The sequence below is a fragment of the Leptosomus discolor genome, chromosome 2 (genome assembly GCF_034619465.1).
Source record: "Leptosomus discolor isolate bLepDis1 chromosome 2, bLepDis1.hap2, whole genome shotgun sequence".
In the NCBI taxonomy this organism is placed as follows: domain Eukaryota; kingdom Metazoa; phylum Chordata; class Aves; order Leptosomiformes; family Leptosomidae; genus Leptosomus; species Leptosomus discolor.
Window position 1 is genome coordinate 58,399,078 of NC_141392.1, and position 19,050 is coordinate 58,418,127.

General features: G+C 40.4%; 1 protein-coding gene across 3 annotated transcripts in view; it reads right to left on the reverse strand.

Annotated features, from left to right (window-relative positions):
• TFB1M (transcription factor B1, mitochondrial) overlaps positions 1 to 9,280 on the reverse strand; it is a 29,230-nt gene extending 19,950 nt beyond the window's left edge. For 2 of the 3 annotated variants that reach the window (XM_086461124.1, XM_086461126.1), the window contains exons 1-5: positions 9,250 to 9,279; positions 7,791 to 7,948; positions 6,098 to 6,249; positions 2,060 to 2,168; positions 597 to 748 (exon numbers count right to left, since the gene is read on the reverse strand). In XM_086461124.1, the coding sequence (XP_086317250.1) occupies positions 597 to 748; positions 2,060 to 2,168; positions 6,098 to 6,249; positions 7,791 to 7,923 (546 nt within the window). In that variant the 5' untranslated portion in view covers positions 7,924 to 7,948; positions 9,250 to 9,279. Of the gene's footprint in view, positions 1 to 596; positions 749 to 2,059; positions 2,169 to 6,097; positions 6,250 to 7,790; positions 7,949 to 9,249 lie in introns of all 3 variants that reach the window. The other variant, XM_086461125.1, reaches the window with a different exon arrangement.
• Between the last annotated feature and the right edge of the window lie 9,770 nt (positions 9,281 to 19,050).

Below are 19,050 nucleotides of genomic sequence, written 5' to 3' on the forward strand. Positions count from 1 at the left end.
AGGACTCAAATGATGCCTTTTTACACACGACAAGACTGATATGATTCTGATATAATTCTGATACCAACTCTTGTTCAAAAAAGCCAGCGTCAGTTTCCATGGTCTTGACAACATTCCCTGTGTTTTCGTTGTTTTTTTAAGGAACGTATCTTTTTTAAAAATTATTTTTAATTAAGAGCGCAAAGGAAATAACTATGACTGTATTTCTTGACATGACTGAAAGGGAAAGAAAAACAGGCTGAGGAAATGGTGCATGAATGACTGTAAGGGAAGAAAGTGCTGTGGAACCTGTTCATGTTGAAGAAATCAAACTTCAGAAAAGAACAGATTAAGTACTTCAAGGAAATAGATCCCTTCATAAGAAATTTAAAAAATAAAAAAAATGTATGTGCTGTGAAAGGATCAGAGCAGATGATTAACTCAACATTAATATTCATAATTCACGGCCATACAAACTAAAAAATTGAACCAACTCTTTCCTCTCTTTTTAAAGGTAACTAAGATTGGGTTTGTACTTTTAAACAAGCGGTTGCATGTAAACAAATTTTTGTTCAATTTAGCATCTGTAAAATTTTGGGAAAACACTAACATCTTACCTCTGCAACTTCCTTCTGAAAAGTCAATGTCATCTGCGTCCTGCCATAAATAAAAGGTCCATCCTTCTTGGAAACATTTTCAAGCCATTTGATGATCAGAGGAGTTGAAACACTGAAGGGCAGATTCCCAATGATATGTATATCTGGTGGCTCTGTTAACATTCGATGGAAGAAAAACAACTGTCAAGAAGTTTTGGATAAGGTTTTGCCACGAAAGAACACATAAGTAAGAAAGATACGTGCATATCAACCTAGACTTAAAACATGAAAACAATTTTTAGCGTGCCACACCAAAATTAAGCCTTTCCATTTATACTTGTCTTACACTGCCAAAACCGTGTTACTATTCTCAGTAATTAGTTTGAAAAAAGTGGTTAGGTTTGGTTCACATTTACACTTGAACAAATCAGTAGCTTTCAGCTGATTTTCATCTGATCAGCAGATTTCAGCTGAGCTACTCCAAAACAGCAAAACTGTAACAACAGCAAAGCTACAATACTGTTTCGATGATTTTAAACTATGACTACTAGGTACAAAGCAAACAGCCACTCTGTCCAACACACTCTTCCCAGGGGCACTTTACATAATCCCCCAAACAATCACCTAGCTCAAACCAGACAGAGCTCTCCTTCTGTACAGAAGGAAATCAAAGAGTCTTAGACTAAGTACAAGACTTAGCCGTAAGAAGTGACACATCTGGATCCTATCAGTATGTACGTGTTGTACAACTCAAAGCAGGCATTTCGTTAGCAGGGATTCTTATCTCTAAGCAGGATTGCAATATAAGTGGACAAAAGTGCAAAAGAAAGTAGTTTACCATTCTTCAGGCACTGCAGACAGTGACTGTACTTCAAATTAAGAAATTCTGAAGAGGGGACTGGGAGGTCATCTCCGATTTATCTACTAACATTATGTTTTAAAAGTGAGGTGAAATCGAGTCCTATGATACCCTCAGATTTGAAAAAAAAATAATAAAAAATCTCTGATTAGAGCCTACTTTTGCCAGATATCCAGCTAAAACCAAAGCAATGAGAAAACCTACATTTTTGAGGACAAATTTCCTAAACGTTTCAAAGCAAGTTACAGAAATTTCTTCAGTGGAATGACAGCAGTGGTGGCTTCTGGCTTCTCCCAAAAAAACGAAGAAGCTGGGAAGAAAGTATACCATTTGATTTGCTTTTATACTTTCCAAGAGTCATTACTCTACAGTCAAGACACTCTATGGTTAATAACTATAAAGATCCTCACTGTTGACTAAGGTGTATGTCACACAAATTCCACTGTTTTGTCTTACAAGAGGAAGATGATCTCTGTTTCCTTCTAGAAAGGAAGTTAGGTCATCCTTCTCTTCTTACCTTCAAAATGTACCAGAAGAGAGTAACACCTGCACCGAGTGAACTCCAACTATATCCAAGACTAACTCAGAAGCCTTAGAATTTAAATAAAGAAATCCAAATACTAACCATCCTCCCAGTTCTTTTTTAAATGCTTTGGAAAAGCCTTCTCCATTTTATATGTCAGGATATCTCCATGAACAATGCGTACTTTTCCTGGAGCTGCTTCTGATAACATCTGTTTGTGAACAAGCAAGCAGAATTCACAGTGAGTATTAACCAAACTGATTTACAGTTTCAGTCACAGAAGGAATGAAACCGCTGCTACCTATTTATCTTTAATACACAAAAAAGCACCACAGTAGATAAAACTGAGCACAATATTAGTAAGTATTTACTTTCAAAAAGCAACCACTAATGAAAGAAGTTTAATGTGTGAGTCTGTAAATGCTTACTATTCACAGCTGTAGAATCCTTAATGGAGAACTTAAAACAGAGAAGACTGACAAGAGCCTCTTCAACAAGGAGGATTAACAAACCCTGGGCCACTAACAGGACCCCACCTGATTTAAGTAATAATGCAAGCAGCAGGTTTTGAAAAGTTTTTAGATCCATTACCTATGGAAACAAGGCTCATGTTGTTTATTCTGTCTCTCCTGCAGCTGTAGGGTCTATCATCCAATTTTAGCCATATCTGATAGGAGGCTGCAGAAATATTCAGTCATTTTTTCTTTTACATTAAAAAGGGGGAAAAGATTCTCTTAATAATCCCTGTAGTAGTCTGAACTCAGATCAATAAAAACCAAGGAGTACCCAAAAATGAGGGAACGAGTACTTAGCTGTAGAGAAAATGTCCAAAATGTCTATCTTTTTAGACATTACAAAATCCACTCTGTTGTCTATTCCACTTCTGCAGCTTATCTAGTGTCTAGTAAAGGCTGAAATGCAAACTCTGAACTGGCTGTGGTTTGATGACCAATTCTTTAATTTCTGGTGTCAGTTTACAGAACAAAAATTAGTTACATTTTTTAGTCTTGTACTAATCTTTTCTCTTACAGTATGAAACTACGTACAAACAGCACAATTCAAAAGCAAAGTCAACTTTTACAAAGATTACATTTGGGGATATTTATTGTTCCTAAGCCAGGATAATGAAAAATGGCTTAAAGAACAATTTTGCTTTTGCACAGAAATCCAAACCCATAAACAGTTAAGTGCTGGTGGCTTAACTGCTGAAACAAACTGCTCAGCATTGTTAGTTCCATCTTCAATCTGAATCATGTTTATGTGCTCAGGGGCACAGCATTTCACAGATCTCTGAGCCAAAGGAAAGTGCTGCTTTCTCATACTGTTCACAAAATGTTTGCATGATTTTTTTTTTTTTAGTAAAAGCATTTTTTACCATCAAAACAGCTAAATTTTGTGTAAAGTACTAAAAAAAAAAAGCTTAACTAACAACTAAGTGTTCCTACATGTTTTAAGTGCAATTATTTCCATACAGAAAAATAAACCTAACCTCAACTCCAAACCACTTCACACATTTTTTCAGCATTACACTAGCAATTACATGGCATATAAATTCACTAAGCTGCCATGATTTGTCAAATCTTTCTTTGAAGCTGTTATAAATGCTGTAACAGGATAAAAGATAATGTAAGATCAATAAAGTTGGAAAATAGTGTAAGAGGAAGCAGACAGCTGCCTACACGATCATGGATTAACATATATTGTTTTTTAACAATGGTTTTCAGGTCAAGAGGAGCTTGAGGTTTTTTGAGTATTACACAACATAATGGAGAACTGCATTTAATTTGCGAGCAGAAAATCACAGTTGTATATTTCTGACTTGACATAAAAACGCAGAAACACACTGAAACTTTCTCCACTCTAAGGCCAACGTGTGCAGCCAACACAGTTCCAGGAGCTCTTGTGCACCAAGCACGTGAGCCAAGTAATTCTCCATCATACAGATCCTCTTGTTCTTCACACACAACCAAAAATGGCACGAAGAAAATATAAAGGGCATAGTTTAGAAAACGAAATGGTGTTCCTGGAAGAATTCTATATTCAATCCACTCTCTGGCTGAGCGTACCCTTTCTCTCCTTATAAATCTTTCCAGCCTAACAACTACTAGGGCATATAGCATAGGGAGGTTGTGATTCTCTAAGAGCAAGACAGAACTGACAGACTCGCAGCTTGTGTAAACTTTTTCTCTGTACACATATGCTCATCACTATATTTCAGCTTTGCAGTAAAGAGGATCCCAAGTTCAGTTTTGTGATAGAGACCACAGACTGCAAACCAGTTAATGAAATACGCTGTACGCTTCACGACAGCGATCTGAAGAGGGATTTTTTACAAGGGCATGTAGCGATATGACACGGGGTAATGGTTTCAAACTGAAAGAGGGCAGATTTAGATTAGCTGCAAGGAAGAAGTTCTTCACTGTGAGGGTGGTGAGACACTGGAAGAGGTTGCCCAGAGAAGCTGTGGCTGCCCCTCCCTGGCAGTGTTCAAGGCCAGGCTGGATGGGGCTTTGAGCAACCTGGTCTGGTGGGAGGTGTCCCTGCCATGGATGGCAGGGAGGCTGGAACTAGATGGTCTTTAAGGTCTCTTCCAACCCAAACTGTTCTGTGATTGTATGATCTTGTAAGGAGCTAAAGAGAAATTGTTAAGTTATAGTCACTGATTGTTATTTTAATCTCTGACATCTTCTGTTATTCAAATCTCAACCCTTTTATGAGCATTTGGTTTTGATAGAGCTTTTAATGGGAAACCAGAAAAAAAAAGGTATTACAACCCACATTATCACAAAGAAAGGTTCATTCTATTATGCATCATCTTATTTGGAGGGGAAAAAAAATACAAAATTTAAGTCTAATGGTTGAAAAGTATTTCTTGTTCATTCACATCCACTGTTAGTGAGTTATAGCATCTTTATATTCAATTACCTCATTCAGACATATTTATTTCCTCTGTGAGGAGGTTGCTAATTAAAAACAATGACTAACATTAATTCACTTAACAGTAAAGATAATTACATACCAAAAGTTAGTTATAGACCCTGAAAGGTATACTTTTATTCAGAGGAATCTGTTGTAGAGCCTGCATTTTGGAAGATCAGACAAATTGTCTAAGTACTTGCAAAACTCTGTTAACCAAAGCAAATGTCATTTAATCTCAAATTTTCTCCAATCCCAAACCAGTTTTTAAAATCCAAAACAAAAACGCAGATTTGCCACCACTCAAGAAAATTGAAAACACGAAGTTTCATACTTTGTAAGGTCACGATGGCATACTTTAAATTATCCATGGCTAACCCTACACTTACATGCATACTCAGGTTTAAGGATATGAGCAGTTTCATTCGTATTTTACACTGGTTTTGTCCTACAAAGAGATGGTAGCAGTTCTCAAGTGAACTACCTATTTGTTTCCACTGCTGATTTACTACCGAAGACACAGTGCCATACAAGGAAAGCCCTTTGAATATAATCTGAGACTGTAAACGCACAAGCAAACACTCAAATCTGAAGTGATTTTGGACTCTTCTTCTTGCGAGATTTATACAGCCATATTCCATAAACATGGAAACTTAACAGCAACACAAGTAGATGGCATTTCAAAAATGCCACAACGACTTCTGAACTTATACCACCTTTAAAAGAAAAGAACGAAAGTTTAAGAGTGTTTTTCTGAAAATGTAAAATAATGCTTGCTTTATTCTTCTCTATCTGGATGTTAATCCACATCAAACTGTATTAGCCGAAGATATACTTTCACAATTTTATAAATTTTAAAGCATAATTATTAGGATTAAAATGAAAAATAAGACCAAAGGACATTACGTTCAGCCTTCAAATTACTATTTCACCTGCATGGTGACATGCACCTGAAACATCTCAACCTGAAAAAACCAGACAGGCCTCAGCATTAACTCAGTTGCAGGATCAGGTCCCAAAAGGCCTGTGAGAAAGCAGGAGCAATTAATTGCTATACTGCGTATTTTCATCTTCAAGCAAATGATAGCTCTGATTTAAACCAAAGAAGCAAACCTATTTTCAATGCTGAGATCTCAACAAGACACTTGGAACCTTTCCATGTTCTTTAAACATTCTTATTCACGGTTGTGGATGCATTTATACAAATTATTCTCCAGTTGGTACCTGTAATCCTGGAATAAATCGAGCATCCTTTTCAATTAAAAGGAGCTGTTCAACACCAGCTCTGAGAATGGATCTGGTAATTCCTCCTGGCCCAGGGCCCACTTCACAAACGTGTGTGTTTTTCAGCTCACCAGCTTGTCTCACTATCTTGTCTGCAAGACACAAAGAATATACTAAGCCTTTATTCTCCAGAAGATCCAGCTCACTAAGAAAAACTCATTGTTTATTGTTAAAGGACAAGTGTGCTTATCTCAGAACAGACACAAACAGCAACTCATCCCAGTTAAATGATCACACGCCTGTTAGACTGCACAGAATTCAGATTTGTTTCATGCCACAAGATATGCTCAACTATTTAAAAAAGACTATTTTCAGTTTAACATCTTTAATATACATTGTCGCTTATTACAGAATCAAATAAAAATAACTTACTTCTCATCTGTAAACTAGCAGTACTACTCTCCTGCAAGTAAGCACTTGTGTTCAACACCCTGAAGTCTCACTACTTATCCTTATAAAGGTTATTTCACTACAGTACCTCTGTTTCAAGGAAATTTAAGAAGTAAAAAAGATACAGTGAAGCTCTACCAAAACTACAGTATGTACAGAGCAATTTTATGAGGGAGGAGCTGGAGTAAAGTAAGAGTTCGAATACAGGCAACTGGTAGTTACAGAAAGTGAGGCAGTTGAAAGGTGAGGAAAGAATACCTGTACATAAGCAGAAGGATACAACATTGAAGGGTATTACAGACAGAAAAGAAAACAAATTAAGGATTAAAATAAGGATTAAAATGTAACTAACAAATCAAAGTGATCCTTAGGAAGCATGGAGAAAAGATGCTGAGAGAAATTATGCTGCTCACTCCGTAGCTTCTTAAGTATGCAATAAAAATAAGAAACATCTGAAGACTTGCCTACTTGTAAGGTTTTACTAAATGCATGCAGACATTTTTATTCCACAGTAACAGTCCAGTTGTTCAGGAAGCAGAAATGAGTTTCATGTTCATATCCTAAATCTTTATCAACCTGAATCTTCAAATGTAATCAAGTCATCAGCTACATGAAGCTGCACTGCATTTATTACTGCAAATCCCAGCCACCACTAGGGCAGCAAAGAAACCCACCACTGATTGAACACTGCCAGCTTTGTTACCCATTGCTGACATGAACCTGGAGAAAATGGTATTGTTCAGAATAATGTAACTGGTTCAAAAAAAAGCTACAACATTTCTGATAAACTCAGACAAGTGACCTTCTTAACCACAGTACATAGTAAATTATACTGCACAATGAGTTACAGTACTTTCTATGATACATAATTATCTGAAAAAAATACTCATTTTTTTAATCAAACTTGCAAACTGTAAAAGGACCTGAACAGTAAAAGTACTACTAAGGCTTGGATTTTTACACTTCAATCAACAACCCATATTTTATATAGGAATATAGTTTCTACCTAAAAATTACTATATAATTTATAAAGAAAGACATTGTCTAGGAATTTATAAGTAAAGTCAATTTGTCTAAACTAAAGCAACTTTTAAAAGAAGTCTTTAAAGGTTTAGCCTTGACCTGCCATTAGTTGGACAGATGTCATCATGCAAACATCATCTCCTTAGCTAGAATCTGGATTCTGAAGACAACCACGTTACATGTCTCACAGTAGCAAAAATTTTAGAATAAAATATTTAACCTGTCAATCGCAAATCCAGTAGAAAGTTCTGGGAAAGTTGTTTCTGCGCTTTAAGGCGAAAGAGTTTAATAATCTCTCCAACAGTTGGCAGGGGAGGCAGATGGAAAGCTGCCACCTTTCCTGGAACAGCCATAAGACAAAACTCTTGTTCCTTCCTCCTGGAGAGACATTGAAAAGATGATTCCAGTATATGCAATAAATTCTAATATACTTAATATTAAAAACGCTACGAAGTTTACAAACCAAGACACGCTTTACAAATCATTACACAAGTGTTAAATTTTAAATATCAGTATTTTGACTATTGTATGCAGTGCTTACGCTCAGCATAATGTATTTGTGGGATTTAGGCAAGTCTTGTTTTGTAGCTTTCCCAAAACATCAGGTAAAACAAAATCCTCTCACAGTTGTTCGATGTCAGTCTTTCATTACTTTAAAGAAGAATCGTTCAGGATAATCTGCTTGAATTCATTGCATCACAGAAAGAAACAATATGTTTAATTATAGTGTTTCTGAACAAGAACTGAAAATTTTATTTTTTAAAATTACTGAATCACCTGCTTTTCTAAGCAGAGGTAAAGATAGGAATCCCAAGTGTAAACAACTGCATTAGGTGACTTTTTTTTTTAAAAAAAATATTTATTTTCACTTGCAGCATGACAGGAGAAATCGTTTCGCCTCTCTGCTCGCACCCGCCAGCCCCAGCCGCACCGTTACAGACCTCGGGGCCAACATCCTCCAGCACCGAGCGCTGCCAGGCCGGCCGCAGGGCCTGCCGCACCGCGCTACTGCGCTCCGAGGCGCAGCCCGACTGGCAACGGCCGCCCCGGGCAGAGGCCGCCCCCTGCGCTTTAGGTCTCGGTGGCCTCACGACAGGGGCCGACGGGGGCAAAGCCGCGGAGCGGCGAAAGCAGCGGGCAAGAGGCGGCGGCGAGCGCTGAGGGCAGGCACCATTTACAGCTGCCGGCGGGCCGTGGGCAGCGATGTCCCCAGCGGCGCCCACACCCAACGGAGCACCAGCCGCTCCTCCCGCCCAGACCGGCGGGCCAGCCCCGCCATCCCCGCGGCGGCAGCGGCCGGGCCGCCTCCCCTCGCAGGGGCCAACGCCCCCCGCCCCGCCTCCCACGGCGGCGGCGGCTGCCCCGGCCCTGCCCGCCGCCGAGCGGGTCGTCGACAGGCCCCGCCCCAGGCCCCGCCCATTGGTTGCGCGCTTCCCAATCCGCGGGAGGACTGGCGCCGCACGGCGGCTCGTTACGCAGGCGCAGAGGCCCTCAGCGTGGCTGGGGAAGCAGCGGCGGGCAAGGCCTAGGGGAGAAGCGGAGCGGAGCGGGGCGCCGCGCGGAGCCGCCGCACGGGCCGGGCCGGGCCGGGGGCACCAGGGCCGCAGACGCTTTTTCTGCCTCTGCTTTTGCGAAAAGGAAACCTCAGAGTAGCACCCAGCAGCGCGGCGCTTCCTTACGGTGTAGAGCGGGAGCTGACCCGGAAAAGGAACTGCCTCTCCTCTGCCCCGTATCTCCCTGAAGCCGCATGCGCTTGTTCACCGCCGTGATTGGCTCCGTGTCGCGGAGAGGGAGGGAACACGCATGCACCCCGGGGCGGTTCGGTGCCCTGCCGGCTTTCCGCGTGCGCATGCGCCTCGGCGGGTGGGGGGCGGTGTCGCGGCGGGCGTGCGGCCGCCGCCGTGCGGAGAGGGAGGGGCCGGCGCTGGCGCTGGCGCTGGCAGCCGGGGCCGACCTTGGCCTCGGGGTCGTTCCGCGCGTACGGTGTGAACCTTCCCGAGAGCTTCCGCTTGCTGGCTGCTCCCGCCGCTGCTGGGGGGGGGGGTGGGGGTGGGTGTTCCTGCTGCCTCTACGCGGGAGGGCCCGGGGCAAGGCTCCGTTGGAGCTGTAGCTCTGCGGGCCGGGATGGGCCGCGATGCTGGGCCTGAAATGGAAGTCACCCTGGGTGTGCGTTCTAGGCAATAAAAGAACCCGTTGGCAGCCATAGTTGTGGCTTAAAGTGTAGTTTGTCTATTTCCAGGGAAATTCGATTTGTCTGACTCCCTTTCACATAGAGGGAGCTGCAGGCTCCGGGAAACAGGCGTGTGGTATGTTTTCAGAAGACGTGGAGAAGTTGAATGGGAGCGCAGGTTTGCAGATTTGGAGATCAGCCTGGAATGAAATTGGACTTACATATTTACAGTGGAGGTTTGGGGTTTTGTTTCATTTGAGTGAGCCAATTGCTAGGCCATTTTTCAGCTAGTCTGGATACTGCGCAAATGGCTGACTCTGCTGATTTCTGTGTATCAGTCATTTTAGAGGGTGATCAGAACCTGTAGTTCCCTTCATTTCCTTTGAAAATAGGAATCCTTCTATGTTTCTGTATATCTCAAGCTTTTCCAATTGGAGCCATGCAAAACACACGTCTTGATCTGACTGGGAAATTAGCATTGAAGAAACATTTAATGATAGTGTTCTCATCGGTAGTTACATTATATCAACTAAGCAGCTGCATGTTGCAACAGAATTTTAGCTACAATGTACTGTACCAACATATAACTTTATGTATTCATAATATAAGTGTGTATATTTGTATCTATGTGTATATTCTTAAAACAATATCCAGTTTTGCTCATCCTGATATTCACTGGTAGCATCAGAAGCTGCTTTGGCAGAGTATTTCTGCAATATCTTTTGTCACGGTGGCTTAAAGAAGTTCCCTTCTCCACACTTCAACAATTGTTGGATTTTAAGGTTCTTTTTCCATTTCATCTTTGTAATTCCATGCTTGATGATTATGATGACTGTGCAAGGGAATGCAAAGAAGATGCTTCCAGAAAACTGAAGTCACTGAAAAGCCACAGATAATCAAGGATATTGTTAGGTAGATGTAAGAAAATGGAGACATTAAAGGATTTGCAGAAAATAATTCCTCACTCAGGATAAATAATGGATGTATTGCTAAGTAGCTTTGTGCGTTAGACATAGCTTCTGCCATCAATAGCCTGTTCTAGTTAAATAATAACAGGAGATGCTATAATGTATTTTAGTGTTGTCCTGTAAAGAATTAAGTGGAAGAAGGTTGATAATAGCTGCTTCAATGTCTCTTTATAGATATGGGTTCAGTCGTTATTCTGAGATCAACCAGGTTTATCACTGTTGAAAACCATGCATGTGAGATAAATAATATGTGTGTGAACATTAGTGGAGTCAACAGGAAAGAGAATATAATGCGAAGGGGCCACAAGGAAAAATTAAAATCGATCTAATTATGCAGACATTAAAAACATAGGGAACTTTGCAATTGGTGTCAATAAGAAAAGGAGTTGACCTAGGGTTTACTGTTTACATACAGTGGAATATTGGAATAAAATGTCATGGTCCTAATCTTCTCTGAAACAGTGGAATTTTGAGTATGTGAGGTATAAAGTATTTGTCTTAATCTATATTAATTGAATTTAAAGTCATTGTAAATTATATACAAAATGTAAGCTCCACCTGTTGGTGGTAATGTGAGATTTCAAGTTGTATTTGTTACTTTGTCCAATTCCAACTGGGCTTTACGAGAAAATAGTGTGATGGTGATTCTTCTGCTAAAAATCTGAAGAAATGTGAAGGAATACGGACTGGGTCTTTGGAGGAGCAACTGTGAAAGTGGCATGGGATGAATTAGCTTTATGACCAGCTGAGGTATCCAGGCTATTTTAACTCTAAAGCAAAGAAGATTCCAGATTAAATGTTTTCCTCACTATGTAAAAAATATTATGTCAGACCATTGTTTTAATAATGCATTTCATACTGGATTGTCACCAAGACCGATCTTTTTCATCAAGCTCAAGTCTACTCAGTCTTTGATACAAGTAGTGTTGTGTCATAGTTAAGGTACAAGCTCTTTCTTGATTAGATGCACATACAGAAGTTTCCAGGTGTTCCATGTGGCCATAACTCTTACTGTAATAATAACAAGGTATAATAGGTTTATACTTATGTACTTGAAATAAATACAGCAATCTGTCCTAATAGGTCTACTTGTAGAAAAATCTTGGTAGAAAAATCACTTGCTAAAATAGTAATTCTATTTTATAGTTGAAATGATTTCCAGATCCTAAAGTTGCTATAGGGGTAGGTAGTGTATGGATTAGAGAGTCAGGGTGGCCACTAAAACTCATGAAGGGAAAGTGAATGAGTTAAGCCTTGACTCATCATGTCATTGGTCGTTTCTAGAAGGTGCCTCCAACTAAGTCTTACATATTCTGCAAGAGGAAAAGTGAGCCTTCCCTGCTTCCATCTGTTCATTCTACTTATTCCAATGCTGTCGTTCCTCTGCAAGCTATGTAGTGCCTGTGGGAAGAGCACTTCCTTCTTACAGTTCTAACAAAGTTTGCAGAAGAAATGTGAGAAAAAGAAGCTGGAAGGAGTTTTTCCGTTCCTGTGAATGCCTGACACCCACCCTGTGACTCTCCAGCCTCTTAATGGACAAGGCTTTCTCCCTTGACATGTTGGAATTGTCACTGGAAGACATTTCTGATCACATGCCTCAAAGTCCGCAAGAAGAAGCATAAGCTGCTGGAAGATCTTCGGCATTACTCTAGCTATTGTGTCACATCCTGAGCTCCGTCACTGTTAAGAACGTGGCCTTCTAATGGCCTGCCCACTATGTGGGAAAGGTTTGTTTTCCTGGGTTCACTGTCCAGAGGAGAACCTTGTGGAGTCATTGTGGTGCCATGGACAAGGCAGTGACCCATAAGTGGGGAGACAAAGATTTTGTTCCCAGCTTTTCCAGTGATCTGCTTTGTGATTGTTGTGAGATACCATGGATGGCTCTGTACGTCCACTGCCCTATAGCTGTCTCATCTGCTTTGAATGTAAGGTCTTGGGTGACAGGACTGACTTCCTGATATTTGTGTAACAACAAAGGCTTATGAGCACCATGATCAGGACAGTCTTTAAGTGTATAGAAGGTGGCTGGAATATGGAAAGCGCTACCATAAACAGCAATAATAAAACTTTAATGACCCCTCAAGTTAGACTTTGGGTAACTACATTTTGATGCTGGAGCTCGGCCCAAAAATCTATTAAAGAAGTTTTTAATCTATTTTCTTTCCTTCCTCCAGGGTGAGAGCAGTTGACAAAAAAAAAAAAACAAAAAAACAAACCCACAATAAAAAACCAACCAAACACACCCAAAACAAAACAAAATAATGCAGAGTTTTGGAATGCTGGTGAAATACTTTATTTTGAGAATGGCAGGAATCCACCATCTCACTTTTACTTCATTATTCAATTGTGTCTTGACCTTAGGAGCAGAGCATGCTATTTTTGAAACCAATGAAACATCCAGCACATTTTCCACAGACCAGATAGCTGCCAGGGAAAGATACACTGGGCATCCGAAGCAGCTCAGATTCAGGTCCTGAGATCAGTTGTGCGGAGACACCCGCATGGGATCACCTGGAGTTCTTTTCTTGACTGCAGCTTCAGGTCAGGTTCACCTGCCAGCATTACAAAGGTTGAAACCAAAGTTGCGGCTGTAATTGTGAAAAAGTATGTGCACCAGGGGAAAGTTTCCACAGCAGTTGTGGAATGTCAGTGGTAATTTCAGTTTTTAATTTTACAGACTTGCCGAGCTCATTCATAGATGCTAATTATTTACTGGTTCTGTGTTCAGGTTGTTGCGACTCGAAAGTAAGCCCCTCTAAAAGGAAGTGCAATATCACTGACCTAAAATAATTGTGTTGCTTGGGATTGTTGTTACTAGCTTTATGTTATGGCATCGTGTTGTAGAAAACAGGGTTCGCACTGTGCTCTTGAAATGCTGCACTCCATTTGAATTGTGAGACAGAAGAATCTATTTGACAATTATTTTACATCGAAGATAAGATGAGAAGTTGTAAATGGCCAGATTGCATTGACAAATGATAAGGAAATGTAACACCCAAAAGAGGTTAGACACAGAAAATCTTTTCCACCCTGCTGAAAGTATTTTCATACCACAAGGCCTCTATTCTTCAGCTTGTTCTCAAAGACACTGTTTTCTATTGTTTGTTAAAATAAAATGTTTATTATTTCTATTGTGCTACCTCATAAGGATTCTAAACAGATTTTAGGAGCCCGTTGCACCAGGCACTGTACAAACAACACAGTGATGGCCCTCCCCTCAGGACAACTTACGTGACCAAATAAAATGCTGAAGAAAATAAATTAGCAAATGGGAAAAAGTTTAGGTAGGATAACAGCAGAGAGATGTGCATTTGCATAGTCACAGTAATTTTAGAAGCCACAGGCTGAAAAAAAAGTACAAAACTGTCATGAAACATCTTCAGTATTAACTCTGTAGAGGATCTGTAAGATGGTTTCTTGCTCCTTGATGGTGGAGGCAATGCATTTTAGAACACTTTCTTTGAACTAAATGTTCTGCTCAGTGCAATGGTTACATTCAATGTGAAATAAAACAGAATATTACTACATCCATTTCTTCCCCTAGAGCAAAACAATCCAGTTATGGGGAAAATCTTCCTACTTTTGTCAGTTTACCACTGCGGATTCATCAGACGACATTATGATCAGGAACAGTATTTTCTGTGTTACCACTTCAGTAATGTTGTGCAGCAAAAACTAAACACTCAAGGAACAAAGACTTCCCGATAACAGAAAATCTGGCAGAAATTTCTGTCCAGACTGCTGAGTTCTTTCCTAACATAACTCAGGAAGTACAAAGATCCATGGCTTTCAGTATTGCCACAGCAGATGTCTAAAAATCATTATATTTATTTTAAAACATTGGAATTTCTTTTAATGCTTTATTCTTCTGATGCGCCTTTTGATTTGTGAGCCATTTAATCTACCTGGATCACATTGTCAAGCTCTAGCTGTAGCCATCCACACTAGTAAATTTATTTTTCTTTGACAGTTTTGATTTGATCATACCATTCTAAGTGCTAGGGCATTTAGAAGGAATATCAGTTAATGCAAAGTTTAGGGAAAAATTTTAGGAATGCCAGGAATTGGGAGAATCAAGACTACTCTCACATTAGCTGCTAGCCTTTACAAAAATGGGGATTTTTCACACTGCAAGTAGGACCCAAAAACACAAACTCAGATTCAGCATTGTGAGCCCCTGCACTATTATCACCCATTTATTGCTGGGTATTTTACAGCAGTGTGAAACATTGGTGTTCTAGTGAACTTGGTCTTGTTCACCCAACACCCAAGTCTCCATCTTGAAGAATGTTCCCATGAGGGTAATAGTTGTTTACGTCTTAATTAAGCTCTCTGGCAGGGTGTTTTCAAAATTCTTGTTCCAGTTTAAACAGTAAGTATACCTAAGTAAAAGAAAAAAGATGAGAATAAAAGCTTTCTCACTACTTGCAACAGCTCCCACAAAGATTTTCATTAAAAGTACAACATACTGTGTCAAGTCAAAGCCAGACTTTTATGCTCCGATTGTGTATCATGAAAAACAAATACGAAATTACACGAACCTCTGAGAAGCACATGAAACATGTACTATCAGACAGGTAACGGTGTTCATCGCCACATTGTGTCACCATCTGTGCCTCCTGTGCAACAATCTCATTTATGGTCTTGTAAAACACAGCCATGGCCTGGGAACAGCCCAGAGCCTGTATGTTCCCTGTGAGGGGAGATCACAAAGCAGGCTCCATCCCTGGGTTTTCCTTTCCTGCTGCTGCATTTTCTGCAGGGCAGCTTAAAAATGTATGTTTACCTCCTCTGGACCTACTGGACAATGCGTTAGAGTTAGATGAGGTGCTTGAACTCCTCCTTCTTCTGTGCTTGTGCCAGGCAAGTCAGTTGCTGCCTGATCCCTCAGAAATAAGCGGTACCCTTTATAAGTGCCTAGTACCTGTGGTGTGTTATTTATGCTCTCAGAAAAAGTGATAGTCAAAAAGAGTTCAGAGACGAAACTTTTTAGCTTCAGTTCTCTAGCTTCTGGCTTTCAAGTACAGAGGTGGGAGAGGGGTCTATGAGCTTGAGCACAGAAGGATTTCTTTCTTCAAAATGCTGGAAGGGGATTTATAAAATGCAGAAGCCAGAAACTTCAGGGCATGGGTATTGGACCAAGCTCTCTGGCCACTGGGTGCCACTCTTGTTCCACGACGAGTGAACTGCAGAGTATTTAGCAAGGAACTGAAAGTTTACTGACTCCACTGTATATCCTTCTGTCGAGTCAGGCTGCTAGAATGCGGATGCCATATAGTCTGCCTAGCAGAAATAAAAAGCAGAAGGTCAATAGGTAGACGCTTACAGTAAACAAGAAAGGAAGATTTAGCAAGCAAAATCCAAGCTGCAAAACCTGGAGGCTCAGGTTTGCTGAATATACCACCTGAAAGGATAGGTTGTTAATCATAGTTGCTCTGCTTTTTGCGAGCTCCTAAGTAGGCTAGTTCAGAATTTGTCTTTTGCTAAGAAAAGGGTAAAGAAGACTGATTAAAAAATCTATTTTAAAAAGAAAGCATTTAATTAACTATTAGATTTTAAGTTAGATTTTTGCATCTAATGCAGCTGGTATAATACAACGTAGTGCCTCTGAACCTTGACCTATTTATATCATTAGGGTGCTGTAGCTACCACAGCATTCTGACCATGCATTTCTGATGTGGCAAACAACCACCACTGCTGTAGTCATCAGTGTGGGAGAGTAATGCTAACTGGAATGATTTCTCTGTCCAGACTAAGGGAAGTGCTAAACTGAAGTTAAAAATCATCAGCAAGAAATTGCTCCCCTAATCAACAACAACTGTTTTTCTAAATGTATTGTGCTGAGGCTTTACCTGGCATAAATTGTTATTGTTCTGTTAAAGTCATGGTGATCATGCTGCTTTCTAACAGGGGGGAATACTGTTTAATTCTTTCATGTCTGGTTAGTTTGACTTGGTTTTAAACCAAAATATTCTGACATCTTTGAGAATACAACAGTAATCTGCTCACTTCCAGATACATTCTTTCGTACTGTGATCTGAAAATAGAATCATAGAATCATTAAGTCTGGAAAAGACCTCTAAGATCATCAAGTCCAACTGTCAACCCAACAAAAATGGAGGTAGATGGGGGATAAAGTGATTTCTTTCTGGCTCTTCACTTGTGAAACTCTTGTTTGAAGTTAACTTGGAGCCACAGCTCCACTGAGACTGTTAATGAATGTGTCTGTTTAGCCCTGTGTATTAAATACACTATTCAATGTTGTATTCAAAGTTTAGAATGGACTCTTTTCTTATTGTAGTTACACCCAGAGGCCCCCAACAGAACGCGAGCATGTCAGAAATTGTACTAACGCAGCAGAAGATATGACCACTGTCAGGAACACCTTGCCATGTGGGTCCAAAAAAATAGGGAAAAGTGGATACTGACAGATGAAGAGAAGAAGGAGGCACTGAGATTGTACTAGCCAGCGTGACAAGCTGTGGTCTCAGCAAGACAGCATTTTTCCTATAGCATCACAAAAGATGGATATGAAGGGTACAATAAGGGAACTTCGCAGATGTTTACAGGGAGGGCAGAAGGGAAAAAACGTCAAGGTTGTTCTTTGAAACATGGGCTGCTCTCATAAACCAGCTGGCCTCTCAACAATGAGTGAGTTTACAGGAAGCAGACTCAGATGTCTTTCTGTAGGGGCAAGTGAACATGAGGGTTTGTGGCATATCTTGCAATATAAAAGGTGAAGCAGTGGAAGATGTAAAGAGAGCAGGCATCTGGCTAAAGCAAGAGGTAGATAGGTATGTGGTGAAGGATGGATATGAGAAGTGCGACAAGGAAGCATTTATGAAGGCCAGAGAGAAGGCGGTTTCAGTATGTAAGGTATGAAGAGCTGACAATTGGATGAGAATTTTAACTACATGAGTGAAAAACTATCTTACAGATGTTGTGCAGAAAGATTTGCAAGACAAAGATTGGGAATGAGGCCCAGTTAAGAGGTCCAAGCTGATACCGATAATCTGACTATATGAGTAGATGGGAGCATAGTATTAATATTGTTGACAGTGATCAGAAAAAGTGCTGCTAGGAACGTGCAGGAAGAATATTTTGAGGTGGTTTTTGTCCAGACCATGCCATCCCAGGCCTCATTCTGAGCACACAGGTGCACGCTGGAAGCTTTAGCTCTTGCCCTCCACTCTTAGCACATGCTAAGAGTGAAGTGAGAAGATCAAGATCAAAAACCACTAGTGAAAGACTCCATATACTTGATAGCAGGAAGAATTTAGGAAAGTATTTGAAGGATAGGAGGAGGCTACTAGGACTGAAGCTGTAAATGAGAAGGATACGAAAGCTTGGATCTATCTATGATCTAGAAGGGCAGTGGAGCTTTAGAAAAGAAGATCTAACCAAGACTGTGAAGATTTGTTGCTCTAAGTACCTTGGAAACTTTGTTTCTGTGTTAAATAAAAAGCCTTAAAACAGGAATTAAAATCAGCAGGAATCCAAGGTATGGCTTCACCTGGGTAAGTAGCTCACTAACTTGTAGAGTCACACTAGTGAACAAGAGATCATAAGAAGAGTACATATAGGGCATTGTGGGACTTTGGGGTGAAGATAAGTGGTTTATATTTGATATAAGAGAAATGGAGACTTCCTTTGGTTAAACCCACAGTAACTAGGCTGCACAGGGTCTAAATACCTCATTAGATATTACTAAAACCTGCAGTCAATTACGTGACACTGTTGGAGAAAAAGTCCTTAGAGACTCGAGCTGTCTGTGCAATGACTCAGTTCGCAAGGTGGTGTATCAAGATACATGTCTGAATATCCATAGTATCAAAGTACCTCATCCTCAAGTTATCAAACCATTCTATCTAGTCCTACCAGCAGGATTTGGAACAGGCACAAGTGATATTGGGACTATGAAGGCAGTTAATGTAACTCTTGGTTTTCAGGAATAACGGAGCTTGCCAATATCCATTCATTAACTCAGGACTGGTTTTTTTCAATGGCTATTCTCCAAATCTGTTGCATTTCATTAGTTCAGAGCATCAGATTGGGTCAAATTCAGCTGTTTCATTTTTGTAGTGCCCTTCTAGAAATCAATACAAAATGTAGATACTATAAGTTAGAACAACTGGGACTTTTCGAAGGTGGACCCAGCAATCCAGGTGTGTCTCACCAGCAGTAAGTGGAGGTGAAGGATCGCCTCCCTCGACCTGCTCTTCCTAATGCAGCCTGGGATACTGTTGCTGTTGAATGATCTTGTTTTACACCGAATCAAGATCTGGTGTTGGGAAGCTCTAATCCCTTCATTCTGTGCTATCCTCATCAGGATGTCTACCTAT